Genomic DNA, 23489 nt, shown 5'->3' with positions numbered 1-23489 from the left:
CCCACGATACTCCTCTGGCTATTCTCTCAACCAAAATCGAGAACAGACAAAATGTTGCAGGTTTTGGTTTAGCTAAATGTTCAAAAGCATGTTTGTTTCAGGCTCAAAATGAAATGCAGTCACCCTCATTTGCCTTTCCTCAAGGTAAAACACCTGCAGCATGCACCCGACCCGCTTCATTCATTATGCCATCCAGCCCAAGCTTTACTGACCCTCCCCCCTATCACCGGCAATCTTTCCAAGGATTTGGGATTCCAATGTCCCAGAGGGAGCTGGTTCACAGAATTCTTGGCCTAGACTGATGTCAACAGCCAGAAAGATGTCATGGTATCAAAGCACTCACCTTCTCCACGCGGAAAGTAACTGCTCTGGAGGAAATCTGCAGAACTGGTGCGATGAATTCACAAGTGACATCAACCTTCATGATACGTTCTTTTCCAGACTGCTTCCCTATGATCGCATGGCACAGCAATCTCTCCTTTACCAGCTGTTCAGGCAAAGAGTAGCAGAATGAATGGGACTAAGCCATCTGGCCAAAAACCCCATAGGTCCCTTGGAAATACCTGCTTCAGTCAGTTTGCCACCTAAACTTCCAGTTCACCAGGTGCTCTGCCCAGCACTGGTTACTCTGTGTGGACGGGCTACATTTCTTCTCCTTTGCTATATAGGACTTGGAGCTGAAACAGGGAGATTATCTGCTTCCATCAGGAAGCTATTTCCCTATGAGCCTCCTATGAGCAGCCTCCTTCCAAGGGTCTCCAACCTTGGCAACTTTAAGACTTGGCAGCCAATCATGGTTTTCTAAAGAAGGGTTCTCCAATCTTGCCAACTTGTGGATTTCAATTCTCATGCTGAGAAATTCTGGGACTAGAAGTCCACAAGTTTTAAAGTTGACAAGATTAGAAACCTCCACTCTAGAGCAGTGTTTTACAACCATAGGCATGTTAAGAGGTATGGACTTCAACTTCCAGAATATCTGGAAGTTTAAGTTCCACAAGTCTTAAAGTTGCCAAGTTTAAAGTTGCCCGACTCTAGCAATTAAGATAATCGCTTCCCAACTATGACTGCTTTTGCTGGCCTGCCCTACTTGGAACCAAACCACCCAGAAAAAAACAACAGCTTCATGCTGCGTGCTGTTGCCCATGAGCCTTCTTGCAAATATTTTGGAATAAAGATTCCTTCTGCCATCTCAATGGGAAAGGCTTCCCCCACAGAAAGCCTCTGCTATCCAGTTCCTAACGCCGCCAACACGAACCCCGGGCCACAGACATGCCCTACTCCAAGGGGTGGGTGGGGGCAGACTGAAAAGGTCCCCTGAAAAGGAGCTGAAGGAGATTTTCTCAGGGCTCCAGAAGCAAGAGCAAGTTATATCATTTCCCGGTAGCAGATGTAAAGATACAATTTGTAGCAACATATTCATCTTGTCATCACTCCTTATCACCCATCCCCTCCTACTTGTGATTGTATGACTGTAACTTTGTTGCTCGTAACTTTGTTCCTAGTATGATTTGATTGCTTATTGTACCCTATGACTATCATTACGTGTTGTACCTTATGATTCTCGACTCCTGATGAATGTATCTTTTCTTTTATGTATACTGAGAGTATTTACACCAAGACAAATTCCTTGTGTGTCCAATCACACTTGGCCAATGAAGTATTCTATTCTATTCTATTCTATTCTATTCTATTCTATTCTATTCTATTCTATCTCAGAGTAAAGAGGATGAGAAAAATCCAGTTCTCCCTACTAAAAACTCAGATACAGTTTAAAAACCAGAAAAGATTAATGAAACACAGATAGGCAAGAAAACAGAGCATGTTAGCCAATAACATTGATAACTTTACTTGGGTGGTTCTTTTAAGGTGACCATATGGCACTTCTTTAAACAGATAACAGATTAAGAGAGTTGGAAGGGACCTTGTAGATCATCTAGTCCAGTGGTTCTTAACCTGGGTGATATTGCCCCCCAGGGGGCGATTTCATTTTTCATGGGGGCGATGGAACGAAAAGGGGCAATGCGGGGGCAAAGGAATGGAAGGGGGGCAATATGGGGGCGATGGAGCGACAAGTTTTGGGGACACTTTTGAGACTTTTTTCTTACAGTGAACCACTGTATATCTGCCGTACAAATCGCTCGCTATTAGTGGATTGAACTGTGTTTTAAGATGTTCCTCTAGCTAGCTTCAGTACAGAACACCGTACATATGTGAATATGCATCGCTCATCTTCATGCGTGTTGCACAGCAGCCTCTATCACTCCACCCATACAGTGGCACGCCATTGGCCAGAATGGGCAGTGATGGAGGGGTGAGCGCTTCTTTCAAAACATTGCATGCTGAGTGGCTGTCCCCTGTGATGTCAATGTAACTGTTGAAACTAGGTTTGTCGACATCCACGTGTGTTTTATTGTTTTCCAGTGCAGTCAAAAATTTAATTTGCAGTTAGTGCCTTTCATTTTGAAGACCTCTCAACATGGTCAAGAAGAGGAAGTGTCGCCAATATTCGACGGAATACCTAAAATTGGGATTCATTCCATCTCCTTCCAACATAAAGCTTCCGTTTTGTCTTCTTTGTGAGAAAACATTTTCAAATGAAGTGATGAAGCCTCCCAACTGAAATACCATTTGGTAAGAATTCATTTGGATAAAGCCAACAAACCGGTATCATTTTTCCAATCCTTAAAGACCAAGTTTGAGGGTCGCAGCACTGTTGAGAAGTTATTTGGAAAATCATCACTCAATGCCGACAAGGGGCTCATTTGTTCCTATGAAGTATCTTTGTTGATAGCAAAATGTGGCAAACCTCACGCTATCGGAGAAACGCTGATTTTACCAGCAGTGAAACAGATTGTTGCCACCATGTTGGGGCCCAGTGCAAGTACTGTCATGCAATCGATTCCTTTGAGCAATGACACCATATCAAAAAGAATTGATGAAATGGCTGCTGATGTGGAAGAAAGGCTTATTGACACCTTGAAAAGTACAGAATTCATGATGCAAATTGATGAGTCAACGATTCGTGAAAATGAAGCCTTGTTATTGGCTTATATCAGTGGAAATGAAGAGATTGGGGAAGAACTGTTATTTGCTCAAAATTTAGCCACTGACACAAAAGTTTCTTTGATATTTAAAAAGGTTGAAGAGTTTTTTAATGAGAAAAACACCCCTTTGACAAACATCGTGGCACGTGCAACAGATGGAGCTGCATCCATGGCTGGACAATATTGCGGATTTCAAGCTCATCTAAAATTGGTTGTACCTGGAGTTATGACTGTCCATTGCATTGTTCATAGACAGCACCTTGTCTCAAAAAATTTGGCCATTTGCACGAGTCTATACATTATGTCATTAACGCTGTGAATAAAAGCGTTATGCCTTGAACAACAGACTTTTTCACAAGCTTTGTGAAGAAAATGATGAGGAGTTTGAATGTCTCCTTTTGCACACCGAAGTAAGGTGGCTTTCAAAAGGAAAGTGTTTGTGGTGATTCCACGAAGTTTTTGACACAGTTGTCGAATTCCTTGAATCCACTGATCCAAATCTAAGAAGTTCTCTTAAACTTCGATGTCTGGATGTAGCTTATCTCGCTGATGTTTTTGACAAGCTGAATGAAGTGAAGGTAAAGCTGCAAGGAGATAAAACCAATTTTCTTAAGGCCAAAGGAGTAATTTGCTTATTTATTTCCAAATTGAATCTCCTTGCAAGCAATATGAGTTGCCAGGAGCTGTATCAGTTCCCAAGCCTTGGTAATGAACATCAACTCCAAGCAGAAGATTTGGATGTTTTTTGCTGCCACTTGAAGCAACTAAAAGAAGATATGGAAACCAGATTCTATGATCTGATAAATCTGGAAGTGCCCACTTGGGTGCTAAATCCTTTCACAGCAGACTTTGCACAACCTCAACCCAAACTGCAAGAGCCACTGACAGACCTGAAATACAACTGTGAAGCCCAATCACTTTTTGGCTACAAAGTTTTTTGGGTGAAAATGAGGAACACTTACCCAATATTGTGGGAGGAAGTTAAGTTGCTTCTTTTAGCCTTTCCTTCCACTTACTTAGTGGAGAGGGGCTTCAGCGCTGTCCAACAGATCCTTTCTAAGTCAAGGAACATGTTGAAGATCACTGAGCATGGTGATTTAAGAATGAGATTAACAAAAATGGTTCCAGACATCAAGAAATTGGCATCAGCTCACCAAGCAGAAGGCAGCCACTGATGTTCTTTTTTGCTTTTTGTGTACATACATTTTCTTTGTTAATGATTGTCTCTGCTCTCTTCGTTGTATTTGCTTGCATTGGATTTCACATTCCAGTTTGAGTTTTCGGCTTCATTTTTTAATTCTTCTTGTGCTCTGTAAAACATTTTGTGTGTCTCTTTGTATTGTACTTTTTTAGCATGCACTCCAGTTTGATCTTATATTTTGGTTTCTTGGTTTTATGGTTTCAATTTTTTTTTGTGTAAACTTTTTGTGTAGATATATATATTTTTCTTCAGTTTAAGTATTAAATTTGTCACTCTGATTTTTGTTGCTTTCCTTCTGTAAAAATTTTCTTTGTGTCTTTTTAACCTTTCTTATAGTGTGCATAAATATATATTTTCCTCGAATCTTAATTTAATTTCAGAGTTTTCTTCTTGAAATTCTTAGTTCCTGCATTGCGGTTTGTTCTTGTGCCCTTTTTATATTTCTTTGTGCGTCTTAAAATTCACTTGTAATTAAATCATTAAATGTTACTGTTTGGGGGGGGGCATTTCATTTTCTTGCAGTTGAATTTTGTTTTCAGTGGTCATTGCATTTAAGTGTCTTGAATAAATAAGATAATAATGAAATACATGTATCATGAAGTTTGGGAGTAAAGTGATGGGTGGCATCAGAATTTTTCACACAGTTGAGATATGGGAAAAAGACTGGAAATAAATTATTTGCATCGATATGTCCTGATGACAATTTTAAAGAACACAAAAAACGTGTTTGCATAAATTGAAGAATTATTTCTCTGTGTTGTGATTGAGAGGTTATGTTGGGGGAGGGGGGCAATGATAACTTCCTCAATGGTTCAAGGGGGTGATTCTTTCAAAAAGGTTAAGAACCACTGATCTAGTCCAACCCGCCGCCCAAGCAGGAGACCCTACACCATTTCTGACAGATGGGAGTCCAATCTCTTCTTGAAAGTCTCAAGTGATGAAGCTCCCACAACTTCCGAAGGCAACTTCTGTTCCACTGGTTGATTGTTCTCACTGTCAGAAAGTTTCTCCTTATTTCCAAGTTAAATCTCTCCTTGCTCAATTTCCATCCATTGTTCCTTGTCTGGCCTTTGGGTGCTTTAGAGCAGGGGTCGCCAACCTTTTGGATCTCAGGGACCACCAAAGTCATAATTTTAAATCCCATGGACCACTAATATGAATTTTGACTGGCAGTAGCTTGCTGACATTGGTAGGAAAGTCAATCCCATATTCCAGAGGTGCAGTAGTCACAGAACTGGCCCTTTGGTCATCCCAGAGCAGCTGCTCCTCTACCCAGGTGCACCAGCCTGCCATGGACTGGAGGAGCAGCTGCTCCGGGATGACCAAAGGGCCAGTCCTGTAACTACTGCAGCTCTGGAATATGGGACCAACTTTCCCACCAATGTCAGCAAGCCACCCAGGGGCAGATTTCCCTCCCCTGCTATTGGTCTTACCTTCCAGTTCCAGCTCGCATGGCTCTACTCAAGGTAAGGTTTGCGCTCGGCCAAAGGGTGGGGGCCAGCGGGTGGGTGAGCCATGTGGGCGGCACAGCCTTGTGTTCCCACACAGCCTGGATTAATTGCTTTTGTGGGGGTGCTTTGGGGGAGACATTTCTCTGCGGACCACCAAAATTTTCTCGTGGATCACCAGTGGTTTCCAACCCATTGGTTGGCGACCACTGCTTTAGAGAATAGCTTGACCCCTTCCTCTCTGGGGCAGCCCCTCAAATATTAGAATACTGCTATCTCTGTGATCATATTAAGAGCAACTGCATTCTCTTTGCTGATGATGAAAAGCTGTTCAATACCACAGATAATACTGCTACCCTTCAAAAAGATCTTCACTATGTATCAGAATGGTCAAACAAATGGCAACTTCAAATCTCAACAAATAAATGCTCTGTCTTACATATTGGCAAAAAAAAAATCAGAAAATAAAATACAAGCTGAATAGTCAAGACCTTGTTGATGATCCAAGCTCTGTAAAGGACCTTGGAATAATCATCTCTAATGATCTAAGTGCTACCCACTATAACTACATAGCCAAAAAAGGCATTAAGAGTTGTTAACCTAATCCTACGTAGCTTTTTCTCTGGTAATATCACACTACTAACTAGAGCATACAAAACATTTGCTAGACCAATACTCGAATACAGCTCATCAGTCTGGAACCCATGGTACGTATCTGATATTGGCACAGTTGAGAAAGTCCAGAAATATTTCACAAGAAGAGTTCTCCACTTCTCTACTCGTTGTAGAATACCTTATGCCACCAGACTTGAAATTCTAGACCTAGAAAACCTTGAACTACATCGTCTTCGGTCCGATCTAAGTATGTTATATAAAATCATACATTGCAATGACTTACCTGTCAATGAATACTTCAGCTTCAACCATAACAACACAAGAACACACAACAGATACAAACTCAAGGTTATCCACACCAAACTTGATTGCAGGAAATACGACTTCAGCAACAGAGTGGTCAATGTCTGGAATACTCTCCCTGACTCTGATTTCTTCCCCAACCCCAAAAACTTTAACCTTAGACTGTCTACTATTGACCTCACCCCTTTCCTAAAAGGTCTGTAGGGGGCGTGCATAAGCGTACCAACGTACCTACTATCCCTGTCCTATTGTTTCTTTTTTTATTTTTCTTATATATATCCATTTCATGTATTCATAACTATGTATATACTTATACCTATTATCTTGTAAGCGACTGACAAATCAAAATAAATAAATAAAATGTCTCCCCTGGTCTCTCTCTCTTCACTAAACTAGCCAGGCCCAGTTCCTGTAACCATTCTTCATATGTTTTATTCTCCAGTCCCCTAATCATCCTGGTTGCTCTTCTCTGTACTTTTTCTAGAGTCCCAACATCTTTTTATAGTGTGATGACCGAAACTGGATGCAGCACTAGGTCTGGCCTTACTAAGGCTTTATAGAGTAGTATTAGTATCTCACTTGATCTTGATTGTATCCTTCTGTTAATAGTGGACAACCAGCTAAATATGAGCCAGCAGTGTGCAGCCGCCGCCAAAAAAGCTAATGCAATCCTAAATTGCATTAGCTTTTTTGGCGGCGGCTGCACACTGCTGGCTCATATTTAGCTGGTTGTCCACTAAGACTCCAAGATCCTTCTCACAGTTACTGCTATTAAGCTCAGGGATGGGATCCGACCGGTATAACTACCAGTTCTGTTGCTCTGCGTTGCGTGTGCATTTGCGCATCATGCAAGTGCAATTTACGACCTGCTGAGCTGCCCGGACAGCTGAGTAGCGCTGCGTGCAGGTGCACAGCAGTTAGAAAAGCTCTTTTTTCCTGCTTTTTCAACCGCAGCTGTGCCGTGCAAAGCAGCTGTGGTTGAAAAAGCAGGAAATAAAGGACAAGTAAGAGCCTAGGCGGGTGGGTGGGCCAAAACAGCACCAGACACAGAACCGGTTCTGTGTCTGCTGTTCTTCAGAGCTACCGGTTCTGTAGAGTCGGACAGAACTGGTAGAATCCCACCCCTGATTAAGCTTGGTTTCACCCAGTCTATATGTGTACTTTTGGTTTTTCTTGCCCAAGTGTAAGTTTTTACTTTTCTCTACAGTGAATTTCATTTTGTTAGATACGGCCCAGTGTTCTAGTCTGTCAAGACCCATCTGGATCTTGAGACTATCTTCCAGGGTGTTAGCTACTTCTGCCAGCTTAGTATCACCTGCAAATTTGGTAAGTTCTCCTTCTATTCCCTCATCTAAGTTGTTAATGAAGATACTGAAGAGTCCTGGGCCTAAGATGGACCCTTGTGGCACCCCACCACTTACTTCCCTCCATGTAGACTTAGACCCATGAAGGACTACACTTACAGCAACTAAGACATCTTGCTTCTCATCCAAAACTAAAGAAGCTTCTTGAGCGAGAAGCAAAATTTTTGAACAAAAAAACTAAGAAAATCCAGTTTGTCTTTTAAAAAGCACCTTTGGAACAACCATGACTTGGATCAATGTGAATCTCCACAGACATACAAAAGCTAAGCGAGGCCTCTGTCAAGCCTCATATCACAGGAGTACACCTCCTTACATTTTGTAAATATTTAAGTATATCTTTTCATGTGACAACGCTGAAGAAATAACTCTTGGCTACAATGTAAAGAAGTGAGTATACGGCTTGTATAAGTGTAAATGTGCTGTCCCCTCAAAATAACACAACACACAGCCTGTCAACTCGTAAAACATTCCAATGCTTGTTTTCGAGTTGCCATAAACGGGGGAATCTGAAGGAACAGTATGGCAGTTTAAAACCAGAAGTACATTCCACACTTATCTTACAAAGACTGTAGCTAGGCTACCAGATTCTCTGCCCATGAAAATCCTTTACTGGAGAATGTGATTGATGACACCCAGCTCATGAACGTGCTTCACTGGGAGAATCTGATTTATGAAACACCCATGGGAGAGGGGGGGAAAAGGGTTAGAGGTGACTGTAAATTTCGTATGCCAGAGTTGGCTTCATTTAGTGCCAACATGTTGCTCTGAAGAAATCTTTTGGATTCTTTTGAAGTTTGGCTCGAGGCTCACGATTTAATTATGGCAATCACCAGAACCCTGACACAACCTTTAATGTCTAAACTGCTGGCAACAAAAGTGAGTACACCCTAAGTGTCCAAATGGGGACCAAAGTGTCAATATTTTGTGTGGCCACCATTATTTTCCAGCACTACCTTAACCCTCTTGGGCATAGAGTTCACCAGAGCTTCACAGGTTGCCACTGGAGTCCTCTTCCACTGCTCCATGATGACGTCACGGAGCTGGTGAACATGAGAGACCTTGTGCACCTCTGCCTTCCATTTCAGGATGCCCCACAGATGCTCCATAGGGTTTAGGTGTGGAGACATGCTTGGCCAGTCTATCACCTTTACCCTCAGCTTCTTTAGCAAGGCTGTGGTCATTTTGGAGATGTGTGGCCCAGTCTCCGAAGGGAGGGGATTATACTCTGCTTCAGTATGTCACATTACATGTTGGCATTCATGGTCCCCTCAATGAACTGTAGCTCCCCAGTGCCGAGAGCACTCATACAGTCCCAGACCATGACATTCCCACCACCATGCTTGACTGTAGGCAAGACACACTTGTCTTTGTATTCCTCACCTGGTTGCTCCCACACACGCTTGACACCATCTGAAGCAAATAAGTTTATCTTGGTCTCACTGGACCACAGGACATAGTTACAGAAATCCAGATCCTTAAATCTGCTTGTCTGCAGGAAACTGTTTGCGGGCTTTCTTGTGCATCATCTTTCGAAGAGGCTTCCTTCTGGGATGACAGCCCTGCAGACCAGTTTGGGGCAGCGTGCGGCGTATGGTCTGAGCACTGACAAGCTGACTCCCCAGCCCTTCAACCTCTGCATCAATGCTGGCAGCACTCATATGTCTATTTCCAAAGCCAACCTCTAGATATGACGCTAAGCACAGGCACTGAACTTGTTTGGTCAACCATGGCGAGGCCTGTTCTGAGTGGAACTTATCCTGTTAAACCACTGCATGGTCTTGGCCACCATGCTGCACCTTTGTTTCGGGGCCTTGGCAATCTTCTTATAACCTAGGCCATCTTTATATAGAGCAACAATTCATTTTTTCATATCCTCAGAGAGTTCATTGCCATGAGATGCCATGTTGAACTTCCAGTGACCAGTATGAGTGAAAGTGATAACACCAAATTAAATACAGCTGCTCCCCCTTCACACCTGAGACCTTGTAACACTAATGAGTCACATGATACCAGGGAGGGAAAATGACTACTTGGGCCCCCATTTGTACACTATCACTTATAGGTGTACTCACTTTTGTTGCCAGCAGTTTAGACCAGCAGTCACCAACCAGTGGCCAAGGCCCACTGATGGGCCGCAAGGAAATTTTGGTGGGCTACAGAGAAATGTCACCCCCAGAGCACCCCCCCACCAAATCAATTAATCCAGGCTGCACAGGAACACAAGACTGTACTGCCCGCATGGCCTGCAGGAACCCTCCTCGCCCACTCATTCCTTACCTGGCAAACTTGCCTGCTAAGTTGCTATTTTTCCTTTTTTTTTTACCATCAGCTGTTCTGCTGTGCCTAGAGATTTAGATTAGCTAGGAAGCAGGAAATGGTCGGATTTCTTGCTTTCTAGCTAGTCTTTAGAGCTTCGGCTCTGCTCTTAAGCACAACCAAACCTCCCTTAGGACTGAAGGTTCTATTATTCAGTGCAGACCCATGGCAAGCAAATTTTATGTGACAGACTCAGGTAGCCGATTGCAGATAGATAGATCACTGAATGATTCTGTGAGCAACTCAATCTGCCTGCCTGCTTTGCCTGATTTTGGGTAAAAATTGCTTGTTATAAAAAATTCAATATTTATATAAATATTTATAATATTTACATACAAGCCATGCCCAGCCAGTCACATGACCACCAAACCACACCCACAAATTAGGCCACACCCACAGAACCGGTTAGTGGTCCCTGGGATTTAAAATTATGAGTTTGGTGGGTCCCTGAGGTCCAAAAGGTTGTCGACCCCTGGTTTAGACATTAATGGCTATGTGTTGTTTATTTTGAGGGGACAGCACATTTACACTGTATACTCATTACTTTACATTGTAGTCAGGAATCATTTCTTCAGTGTTGTCACATGAAAATATATACTTAAATACTTAGAAAATGTGAGGGGATGTACTCACTTCTGTGATATACTGTAATTCTAGCAATTGCAGCCCCTTGGCCTGCTAAGATGTTGACCATTCCCAGAACCTGAAGTGCCATGCCATGAAAGGAACACTTTGTATCATAGAGATTAGAAGGGACTCTGGAGATCACCTGCCCACGAGCACAGGATCCAGAAGAATACCTTGGGAATGTCAGAAGATCCTTCCAGGACCATGTCCATACTCTTTCCTGGGGCCAGTTCCATTCTCAGTGGCTGAAGCTTGAACACAGGACCTTGAGATTCTGTCTTTGCGGGGATGGTCGGGCTCTTCGTGCTAGTGCTGATGGCAGGGAATGTGTTGTGCTGGCGAAATGGGGCAAAACCTTCAGTCATCCAATAAAGCTGATGGGTGCGACGCCCACAGTTGGTGATCTTGAAACGATAGCAGCAGGGATCCAAACTAGCAAAGTGACAGAAGATAGACCTACTATACAATTGCATTTCAGAGGAAGCAATCATGTGCAAAATAAGCAAATGAATAAAGACAAAATATAAGAGAAGGAAAATCTAATGGTAGATTACACTCATACCGCTCACCACAAATAATTTTAACCTTGCCTATGTCAATTTCAAAATGGATCCAGGCTGCTGCAGCCATCTTTTCATTTCTTTGCTTGCAACATAGTAAGGGTGTAGGGGATGGGGAAGGCATGGAATGTCAAACCAGACAGTAACAACAGATTTCCCCATGGGAACCAAAGTCATCTCAACAGGTGCTGGCCAGACTGGAAGGAGTTACAAGGGAGATGTCAGAACACCCAATTGGACAATTAGGTGACTAGGAGGGGTGGGATATCTACTTTTTAATTATATGAAAAATGTGGGAAATAGTTAAGAGTTGGTTTTGCTTTCATGCATGCCAAAATGATGTATTCAATGAAACGGTTCTTTGAGAAATCTGAACATCTTGGAGTGTTGACTTGGTTGGGTTTGTCACTTGGAACCTTGATAGGCTATCGATGAAGCATATGATACACCGCTTCATATCACTTTTCTTTCTTGAGGATCTTGTCAACTCCACCCAACCCTGCTTTTCTAAATCATTCTGTTTTTCTCAACCTCGCTGTGGCAGCCCCTCAAATATTGGCAGACTGCTGTGATGATCCAAGGCATGACACAAAAGCAACACAACCAGAGAACAGGCCTAGCTCCCCTTTATTGCTGCAACTTTGCCCCCAAACATCCCCACGTTTACTACAAGTCCTGGAGCAAAGCTCTCATATGCACCTTCAACAGCCTCTGGTAGTCCAGTAAGCAAGATTTGCAAAAAAGGCCTCCTGCAGCCCTCTGGCAGTGAAAATGGAGTTCTACCTCAGTGCTGCAGGAGGCCGTTGCAGCCTAAAATGGAGGGCCATGTGCACCCCTCCTGAGCTCCGTTTTCATTGGCAAGAGTGCTAGGAAAACAAATTACTAGCAAAAGTGGCATTTGATCACAAGGCAAGGAGGCATTGAGAAATGTTTCCCCTTTTGCATTTGTGCATCCAAGAAGGGACAAGAAAGGAGAAAAGAGGAAAGAAAAAGAAAAAGAAGGGAAGATGGGAAGGAAGAACAAAGGAGAAGGAAGACGGAAGGAAAAAGAAGAAAAGGGAAAAAGGAAGGAAGAGTATAATGAGAGGGAGGGAGGATTTGGGGGAAGTCCTGCGTTAGCACTTGGCCACCAGCATCCCGGCTGCCCTTTTGCCAGCCCCTTGTCCTCTCCTCACCTCTCCTTGTGGTCTCCCATCCTATCACTGAGGATGCTTTGGTTACAAAGCCAGGTCACCTTGCATGGAGAGGGAACGGGCCTCCCTCTGACCCACATACTTTGCCCTCCTGCACATACCATGAGCCATTTAGCCAAGGAGAGCAAGAACAGCAGCAGCAGCCTCGAGGAGGAGGTAAGAACAGCCAGGCACCCCATCAGAGAAGTGGGCTGGGCTGGGCTGTGGGGTCCCAGGGCTCTGGGAGTTCGAGGGCTGGGCTGGGTGCTTGCCCTCCACTGCCTAGGGCCCTGGACAGCCTGCACTGCCATCCAGGGATCCTCTGCATGGCCTGAGAGGGGTGGCAGGGCTCCTCTGGAGGACAAGGATTTGGCCCTCTCCCTGGTCTCACCTTCCTCCGCTGGAGACTCCCAGATCCCTCCCCCAGCCCCAGGTTTTAACCTTAAAATGACATATTTAAAGCAGACCTTCTTCTGAAGAAATGCATAGCCAGCCAGGAGCTGCATATTAAGCAAAGTCCTTGCCCCACTGTTAGAAGATTTTCTGATTCCAAACCTGCATTTCTGATGTTCCTCACCAAGCATTTTGAGTTGATATTCAAATCGTCTCATGCAGTTCTATGAGAAGCATCATCAGACCACTGAGTTCCTGCCTTCTTCCATAATTTAAATCCACATCCTACTCAATGAAACATTTGTGTCTTGACTTTTTTCCCGTGTGATTCCCCTTCAAATATCCAAAAATGTGCTGTTATATTACACTTCTAAATCTTTTCACTGGCTTTTCTCTGCAATCTTGCAGCTTCTCTGAATATGCATCCAAGGAATCTCTCAAGTTCTCTCTGAGTTTATTAAAATCAGCTCTTTTAAAATTCAAGACTCTGGTGTCATTATTGCTCATTATTGCTTGTGTTTGTGTTATGTTGAATTCTAGTATGACACGGTCACTCTCACCCAAGGTTTCTGCAGTTTCAACTCCCTCTATCACTTCTTCTCTGTTTGTAAGAATTAAGTCCAATATGGCTCTCCCTCTAGTTTCACCCTCTACCTTTTGGATAACGAAGTTGTCAACTAGGTTGGTTAGGAACTTATTTGATTTCTCATTTGGTGCAGAATAAGTTTTCCAATTGATATCAGGATAATTGAAGTCTCTCATTACTATTGTTGTGTGTTTCCTACATATATTTGTTAGTTGCTTGGCAAAAAGGAAATCTATTTTTTCTGCTTGATTGGGTTTCCTATACCTATGGCCAAGTGATTCTTTTTTTTTCTTTATATTGACCCATATTCTAGGAGGTTTTCATCTTTGGTTTCATGCATTTCTGTAGCATTGTAGTGGTCCTTTACATACAGTGCAACTCCACCTCTTCTTTTATGGGGTCTGATTTTTTTAAAGAGTTTGTATCCTTCTATCAGTATGTTCCAGTCATGGGTTACATCTCACCAAGTTTCTGTTATTCCAACTATATCATATCTACCTTCATGTATTCGTAGTTCGAGTTCACCGTTTGTTCCCCAGAGTTCGCGCATTTGTATATAGGCACTTGATATTTTTAAGTCTGGCGCTGGGAATGCTTCTTGTCTCCTATTTGTGTTTGAGTTTGTCTTCCTTCCTATCCCTCTTTACTTCATTATTTGACTTGCTTTCTAGGGTTTTTTTGCTTGGAATTAGGTCCTGGAGATCCTAAAGATTGGTCACCCCCCCCCCCCTCAATTTTAGTTTAAAGCCCTCCTGATAAGCTGAGCCAGTCGATTTCCAAAAACATTCTTCCCAATCTTTGTGAGATGCAACCCATCCCTTGCCAGAAGCTCTTCATGGAGATAGTACAGACCATGTGTCAGCCTTCAAGATTTTCTCCCTTTGCTTTGCATCTTTCGGCTGTCATAAGTAACGGGGTGAGGAGGGGGGAATGGTTATGGGAAGTGAGCTGGAGGTGTTACAAACCAGAACTGTATAAACTGGGGGGGGGGGGTGTCCATTCTTGCTTAGGTTTCTATCCTATGCTATGTGCAGCTGCAACCTTTTATCAAAATATGTCAGTGTCAACGGACAGAAGCCTCATCACCACTTGGAAATGCCCACATGATGATATACACAACTTTTAATTGGATGATCCAATTGAACTATTGGGGGTGGGAACGTTGCCATTACTTTGAAAATGTGATTTACGCACCCATTTTCTCAGATTCAGAATACTTTTGTTGACATTATTCTGAATCTCCACATTACCAGCCCACCCGGAGAATTAATAAATTTTCTTCCGAGGGGGTCTGAACACAATGTCAAATCCAGCCAGCGACCAAGAAGACCTGGGAGCAACTGGAGGACAAGATTCTCTGCTGCTAGAGGAAGCAGGGGAAGCCGACTTGTTAGCAGAACTAAATCTTGGGGAAAAACCAGTTGCAAAACCCAAATGGTCCCTGGGAGTTGGTTGGAAGGATCCTGAGGAAAAGCCTCCTCCAGGAGTGACCACTACCCGTCGGCGTGGGAGAGAGGAGCCATGGCAGGAGAAGAATGAATTTTTTACTAACTCAAGCCATGCATCTTCTAAATGAAGCTATCGGAGAAGCTCAAAGGTATGAGGGAGAGGAAGGGGAGGCAGCCCCAGCCAGAAGAATCAGAGCAGCCACCCCCATAAATTAACCCGGGCTAGCGCAACAGGCAGCAGCAGCCCAGGGGCCCCCAGCGGGAGGGGTAATTGCCAGAAGACATAGAACTCCAAAGGGCCTCCGTTGGAAGTAAATTATGGTGGGGATCCCAAGGAGTTAGGATTCTTCCTGGCACAAGTCTGGAGCCATATGGAGGAATATGGAGGGGATTTTTCCTCAGAAGCAGCCAAAGTTAGATGTGTTACCAGGGCTCTGGAGGGAACAGCTGCATGTCCTAGTCGAGGCTGGTCCCAGGGAGCCCTGATAGAAGCTTTTAAAGATGGGTTAAATGAAAATGTGTATCAAAGCTGTGTTGCCAGAAGAGGCCCTAGTGAGCTGCAGCTGTGGTACGTGCTGGCAGCAGAGGTGGAAATTGATCTGACCCGAAACAGACGCCGGAGGGGGGGTTGGTTGGAGCAAGTCCTCCCCCACCAGCCCTTGAGAAGCCTTAAAACCTCAAAAGGGAGGAATGGTGGCAAAATCCAAGACCACTGCTTGCTTCCGATGTGGGAAGGAAGGTCACCGGGCTACAGATTTCCATGCCAAGCTAGAACCAAAGGGGGTGCCAGGAGGAGGAAGAAAACCTGAAAAACCCCCAGCAAAGCCTCGCGAAGCGGCGCTTAAAGCAGAGGAGGTTGTAGAGATCGCCCCTCCAAAGGAGTTGGGAACTCCAACCTCTTCTGAAGAAAGTGAATCCGAATCGGAAGACGACTCACTGGTAAGTCCAAACAAGGGCTCTATGACCATTCCAGTGAGATTAAGGGTACCCACGTCGGGAGCCAAAGGGGAAATGCTGGCCTTGTTAGACTCTGGGTGCACAAGGTGTGTAATCAGCTCGGAGATAGTGGAGAAAATGGGCTTAAGGGTAAAGACTTTAAAAATGCCCATAGCCTTTTGCCAATTGGATGGATCGGTAGCTGGGGCCGGCCCTGCACATTTCATAATGGAACCAATAGAAATGACAATGGGGAAGCATAGAGAGACTTTGTGTTTTATTGTGGCTCCTGGGATGGAGCGGCCCCTAATACTGGGGTTGCCCTGGCTCCGGAAATGGAACCCCCACGTTGATTGGAGGAAAGGGTCATTGTGCATATGTACTGACCAGGGGAGGGGAGGGGCAATCTCAACCAAAACTCAAGAATCCCACTGAGTTGGCCTCCACTGGCACCGAGAACCTGAAGGGGGAGGAGAAAAATCCAGAGGAATATTGGGACTTAAAGGAAGTATTCAGTGAAAAGGCCTCAGATGAGCTTCCCCCCCATCGTTCAACAGATTGCAGTATTGAAATTTTACCCGGGGTGAAACTCCCAAAATTGAAACTGTACTTTTGATGACACCGCGGGAGCTAGAAGAGCTGCGGTCATTAATCGATAAGAATTTGGAATGTGGTTTCATCCAACCTACTAGACCCCGGGAAGCAGCCCCAGTATCGTTCCATGAAAAGAAAGATGGCTCCCTTCGTTTATGTGTTGACTACAGAAACCTGAACACTATTTCAGGGGAGAACGTGTACCCCCTCCCATTGATGAAGGACATGTTGGCCCACTTGGCCAAAGGGACATTTTTTACAAAACTTGACTTGAGAGAAGCATATTACCAGGTTAGAATTAAGGAAGGGGATGAATGGAAAACTGCTTTTAACTGCCCAATGGGCTGTTTCCAATTCAACGTTCTTCCATTTGGCCTATAGGGGGCACCTGCAGTATTCATGCAAATGATCAATCAGGTGTTGCATGAACATCTATACAAAGGGGTGTTGGTTTATCTTGATGATATTCTTATCTACACAGAGACTCGTGTGAAACTAGTGCGGTCAGTTCTGGAAAAACTTCGAGCTGCTGAGCTGTATGCAAAGTTGTCCAAGTGTGAATTCCACCAGGAAAAAATTGACTATTTAGGATAGCATAGAAATGGATCTGGGGAAGGTTCGTGCCATTTTGGAATGGGCCCCTTCCTGCACCAGGAAACAACTTCAATGTTTCTTGGGATTCGCTAATTTTTACCATCAATTTGCTTTTGCGAAGATTGCAATGCCTATCACAAATCTCCTAAAAACCAAAGGGGAGGTGAAACCAAAGCCTAGTAAACCACTGGAGTTGTCCATGGAATGTCAAGCCACTTTTGAAAAGCTGAAACGACTGTTTGTTGCTGAACCAGTACTCAAGCACCCGGACATGGATGCTCCTTTTGTAATCCAAGCCGATGCGAGTGATGTAACAGTTGGGGCGTGTTACTACAAGCAAACGAGACGGGGACTCTGCAACCGTGTGCATATACTTCCTGTAAACTAACGGAAACTGAAAGAAGATAGGCCATCTGGGAAAAAGAAGCTTTTGCAGTTCGCTGGGCTCTGTTAACCTGGAGGCATTTCTTGGAAGGGGCAAAACACCCATTTGAGATGTGGACGGATCATAAAAATCTGGAGGCTTTGAAAACGCCTCGGAAGCTGTCTCCCAAGCAAGTTCGCTGGGCGCAGTACTTTAAGCGCTTTAATTTTTCGTTGAAGTACATTCCAGGGGGGAAGAACTTCATGGCGGATGCTTTATCTAGATTACCTCAATATAATAGTGCTCGCCAAGAAGTGGTAAGGCCGATTGTCCCAACCAAACAGTTGGCAGCTCCAGTGGTTACCAGAGCCCAGAAAAAGAAGGAGGTTGATTTATCAAATGATTTGATTGCACAATTAAGAGATGCTCTAAAACTTAATGATTGGTTTCTTGCTCACTCAAATAACTGTACAGTTAGAGATGGATTGGCATGGGTGGGGGCCAAATTATATGTGCCAGTGAAGCTGAGAAACCAAATATTACAGCAAGCTCATGACTAAAGCCGCTGGTCATTTTGGATTCATGAAAATCTTACACTTGGTTAGAAGGCAATTTTGGTGGCCTACTTTGAAAAAAGGACATTGAGACTTATGTAGCTAGTTGTCCTATCTGTGCCTCAGGCAAATGGCCTCCTGGTAAACCAGCAGGCTTACTACAAAATGTGGCTACACCAACGGCTCCATGAAAGGAAATCTCTATGGATTTTATAGTGGAATTACCTGAAAGTGGGGGGAATACAATTATTTGAGTAGTAACTGATTTGTTTTCCAAAACAGGTACATTTCATACCTTGTCCAAAAATCCCATCTGCAAAAACGTTGGCTAAACTGCTTATTTTACATATCTACAGGTTACATGGGGTTCCTGAATGCATAATCTCAGACAGGGGTGTCCAGTTTACCTCAAACTTTTGGAAGGAGTTCCTGAAGTTATTGGGCTCTACCCAGGGCTTAAGCTCCGCCCACCACCCACAAACCAATGGGGCTTGTGAGAGAACTAACTCGGTATTGGAGCAATATCTTCGATGTTATATAAATTATCAGCAAGATAATTGGGCTGACCTATTGCCATTTGCTGAGATGGCATATAATAATTCGGTACGTAGTAGTACTGAGTTTACTCCATTTAAAGTGGCTTCGGGACAAGACTTTGTACCCATACCCGATCTTCCACGGGAGAAACCTAACATCCAGTCATTAGATGAATGGATAACACAGCTCCAGCTTACCTGGCTGGTTACCCATAAAGCATTAGGTGATGCTCATCAAGCTCATAAAAAAATTGCAGATAAAAAGAGAACTCCACAAAAATGTATCAAGTGAGTGACAAGCTCTTTTTATCCACCAGATATTTGCAGACCACACAAAAGTCAAAAAAGCTTGGACCTAAGTATGTTGGACCTTTCTCAATTGAACGAACTCTGTGAACTCTGTGGCAGTCCAACTGAAATTACCAAAAACTTTTTGACGGATCCACCCTGTTTTCAACGTTAGTTTATTAAAACCTGAACATACCTCCGACTTGAGACCAACTCAGGTTGATCCCCCTGTACCATTGCTAATTGAAGGTGAACAACATTTTGAAGTTAAAGAAATTTTGGATTCTCGAAAACGAAGGGGTCAACTCCAGTATTTGGTTGCTTGGAAACATTTTCCTCCTTCCCAGGCTGAGTGGGTGAATGAGAAGGATGTTAGAGCTCCTACACTTATCAAGGCATTTCGTACTAAATATCCTGATAAACCCTAAAAAATTAGTATGTTGCTGTTACATGTACATTTTCTATTACCTTCTATTTTTATCTTTTTTAGGACTAATGTCTCTTTTCTAGGAGGGCTGAATGTCAGCCTTCAAGATTACCTCCCTTTGCTTTGGATCTTTCAGCTGTCATAAGTAACGGGGGAGGAGGGGGAATGGTTATGGGAAGTGAGATGGAGGGGTTACAAACCAGAACTGTATAAACTGGGGGTACATTCTTGCTTAGGTTTATATCCTATGCTATGTGCAGCTGCAACTCTTTATCAAACTATGTCAAGATCAACGGACAAAAGCCTCATCACCACCTGGGGATGCCCACATGATGATATACACAATTTTTCATTGGATGAGCCAATTGAACAAATGGGGCGGGAACGTTGCCATTACTTTGTATATGTGATTTACGCGCCCATTTTCTCAGATTCAGAATTCTTTTGTTGCTACCACTTGATTTCCAGTAAAAGATATCTTTTCTCTGATTAAAGGAGTCTAAATATTTCTTTCTTGGATTTTGAATGGAGCACCAGCTGACACCATGGTCCAGGAATCCAAAGTTTTTTGGGTGACACCAACCCTTTAGCTAGTAGTTCACTTCTAGAATTCTTTGTTCTCTTACCGGATGTTGTCCTTTCGTTGGCATTACAGATGAAAAAAGGAGCATTGGTAGACTTACCTGAGAACGCGCCTTCTCAGATGGTGTAGACAGGATCCATGCATGGGATGTATTCAGCTCTGTTCGGCTATAGACTGAATAGAAAAACTGAAGACACGCCCCTTCCGTTTTTTTTTAAATTTCAAGACAATTAAATAGCCCAATAACCAGAATCTTTCAAGTTTAACTGTCTATGAGAGGTATAGATTGGGTCGTGTGGCACTAGAGCTGGCTAGAAAATGGCTGCTTCTACAAAATGGCACTCCTGCCAATTTAAACTGTCACAGAGTTGATTTTACCTTTGCTGGAACCTCGTTGTGGCTAACACAGCATCTCTGCTTAGACAGTGCTCCCTTATTTGGGCAGGCTTTCTGACAGGCTTTACGATGAGGAAGCCTTCCAATTTCGATCTGAGCGATCTCTCCCTCAGCTGTTTGGCACGAAGCCGGTCGGCTAATCCTGATCGAAGGTGCCGTCCATGCTCTGGCTGTTTAGGTCTCCCTTAAACGGGCAGGCTGCCCAGCCGGCAAAAGCCTTTACGATGTAGCCTTCCTTTTAAAGCCAATAGGCAAAGAAAACGAGGCTTGTGGTTGTTGCTATAAATCCCTTAAGGACTGTTATGTGGGTAATCCAAAATAAAAAATCTAAATAAAATACTGCCAACATCCCTCTATCTATAAAGTATAGAGGAGCAATATTGCAGACATCTATCTCAGCTGAGACTGAGTAGAAGAACTAGAGACAGTGGCCCAGAAGGGGTGTGTCTTCAGTTTTTGTATTCAGTCTATAGTCAAACAGAGCTGAATACATCACGTGCATGGATTCTGTCAAAACCATTCTGTAGAACTACTTGTGCACCTAAGTCCTTGACTTTCTTGCCTAGCTGCTCACAATCAATATTGTTTTCAAGTCCTTTTTTCAAGTGTCATTTGTCCCTACGTGTAGTAATAGACATGTAGTATGTGGATTTTATTATTTTGGTTAGGTTCTCAGCCACATCTTTGATTTTAGCTCCAGGGAGACAACATACCTCTCTGAATAGACTGTCTGGTCTACAGATGGCAGGTTCTGTTCCCTTGAGAATTGAATCTCCTATCACCAGCACTTGCCTTTTTTTTTTCCTAGGGAGGTTTGGGGTGTTTTTCTATCTGTCACAGAAGCATTTGATGGTATTACTTTTTTAGGGACATTTGATGGTGCTTCTTTTCTATGTGTCTGCATGTTTTCTTCTCGTAAGAGTCCATGAAATTGATTGCTTAGCACCAGTGGAGCTGCATCAGAGTGGGTTGGTTTGGACAGGGGTTTTACACTAGGTTTATGTTTTTTCTATGAGTGACATGTTTCCACCTGTCTTCTTCTTCCTCTAAGGGGCCAATTCTTTTAGAAGTTGTTTGATCATTATTATTATTATGTTCAATCTGGGCATATTCTTTCTGCAAAGTTTGGAATTTCTCATTTTGTGGGTTGAGTTTCAGAGTGGTTAGAGTTTCCTCTAGACCCTTTACTTTTTCTTCTAGTAACTTGATTAGTTTACATTTTGTGTGTGTGTGTTTGGGTATTCTATGGGCATTAAGTGTATACATGGAACATGTTCTGCAGATGACAATAGTATCAGTGTTTTCTTCCTTGAGTGGATTTTAAAAAATTGAAAGTGAAAGTGTATAAAGTTTTACCACAAATTTTTAAAAGGGAAAAATGTCCAATTATATATAATGTTCTATGGTTCAAAATTGTCTAGTTTAAAATTTTGAGGTTCTAGCGGATCATTTAGATTGTCCAATTTTAAAATTTTCAGTGTTGAGTGGGCTTAAGTGCAAAGTTTGTTCTTAGGCTGTACTGGAATGTTCTATGATTGTCCCTTTCCTCCCTTCCTTCTTATGATCCTTTTCCACCTGCCTTCTTGTGGGCTTAATTTATCTCTTTCTTTTCTGCCTTTATATATTCCTTATATTCCTCTACTCATATTTGATTTTTGCCTTGTCCTATGTTGTCTTTTTATCCTCCCTTCCTACTTGCTTTTCTCCTGTCACTACCAGGTATTCAGCTCTCACTGCTTTTCTCAGTTCATGGCACCGCCCCCACCCCCCTTGCCTGTTGGTCTGCCATGTTGCTCTGTTGCCTTCTCAGTCACCAGTTCGCTGGTCCTCTTTGCTGAAATGCTCCACTAACAGCAGCAGCTTCCGGCTGCATCGATGCTCCCCTGTTGCTTTCCATGCTCCTCTCAGGATCTGTTTCGCTATGTTGCTCCTCACTGCTAGCTCACCCGTCTGCCACGCCTACTTGTATCTGGCTTGTGATAAAATACTATCCCAAATTCCATTTCCTCTATTCTATTATCAAACCAGGTATCTTTCTCACAGTATAGTAATATTTTTTCTGAAGTGAAGAACTTTGCATTGTTCTTACATTCATTATTCATTATGTTCATTACATTTCATTGCTATTCACTTCTCTAACCTATCAATTTACAGATTATTTTGAGTTTGGCTTCTGTCTTCTAGGGTAAAACATATCCTGTCCAGTTTTGAGTCATTTGCTAATTTCATAAAATTCCTTCTACCTTTTTGTCCTAGTTGTTAACAAGAATGTGAAAGCGATTCAGACTCAGAAATAAATCCAACTGAGCAAGCTCTGGCCCATCTTAATCTGGACGGAATTATACTTACCTAACGAAATGTGGCTTGCGTAAGCTTGATTGAACTTCCCATGTGGGTCAGAGCCCTCTGGCTCCCAATCAACTACAGACAAAACGACTCTTACCTGAAATGGGGTCCCAGATTGATGGCAGGAGCAAATGGCTTGTCTGTGACAATGGTGGTTCCAATGCCAGTGGCCTGGACTGGAATAATATAAGAATTACTATTCTCTATAGCCATGCTGATTTTGTCCTGAAACAATACAGTATCATCCAAATTAACAGTAAGAGTAAGTGATATTTCTGCCTCTGGAGGAACAACCCCTTCACTGGGGTCAATTCTCCACTGCGAAGGAGTATGGGCCTGAAACACAATAAAAAAGACACAATCCATCAACTCATCTGTGCCAGATCTCAACATTTTAAAAGGCAAGTTACATATTAAGGAAATATAAATGTGTTAAATCATAATAAAAAACCCATCCTGCCCATTAAAATGGGTATACTTTTACTACCAAGAACTGACAAACAAAACATGTCAAGGATCCCTGAAGTTAAAACTTATTTTACATTGAGTTGTTATTTCTTAAGATTCTTTTGATATGCCATGCTGTACTAAAGGGAGCACTTCTGAAATGGATGCGAGTTTGGTGGGATCACAAAATATACAAAGTAATAGAAAATGTAGAAGCTAAAGTGCTGCGGAACTTTAGAATTAAAATAGACAGGCACTTGTCACATAACACCCTAGAGTCTACAACTATCAATAAGAAAGACAAAACCTGTCTGAACAGTGGACTTGCCAGTACCCGGAGAAAGCAG

At 43.1% G+C, this 23489-nt stretch overlaps 1 protein-coding gene across 4 annotated transcripts in view; it reads right to left on the bottom strand.

Annotated features, from left to right (window-relative positions):
* Positions 1–23489, bottom strand: part of HYDIN (HYDIN axonemal central pair apparatus protein) — a 343587-nt gene that overhangs the window by 181625 nt on the left and 138473 nt on the right. For all 4 annotated transcript variants that reach the window (XM_087940240.1, XM_087940242.1, XM_087940241.1 and 1 more), the window contains exons 19-21: positions 22793–23031; positions 11092–11350; positions 344–487 (exon numbers count right to left, since the gene is read on the bottom strand). In XM_087940240.1, coding sequence (XP_087796366.1) covers positions 344–487; positions 11092–11350; positions 22793–23031 — 642 coding nt within the window. The remainder of the gene's footprint in view (positions 1–343; positions 488–11091; positions 11351–22792; positions 23032–23489) is intronic.

The sequence above is a fragment of the Pseudonaja textilis genome, chromosome 11 (genome assembly GCF_049901715.1).
Source record: "Pseudonaja textilis isolate UNSWEBS1 chromosome 11, rPseTex1.2, whole genome shotgun sequence".
NCBI lineage: Eukaryota > Metazoa > Chordata > Lepidosauria > Squamata > Elapidae > Pseudonaja > Pseudonaja textilis.
The sequence above is the reverse complement of the archived record's forward strand: the minus strand, read 5'-3'. Positions and strand labels throughout refer to the sequence as shown.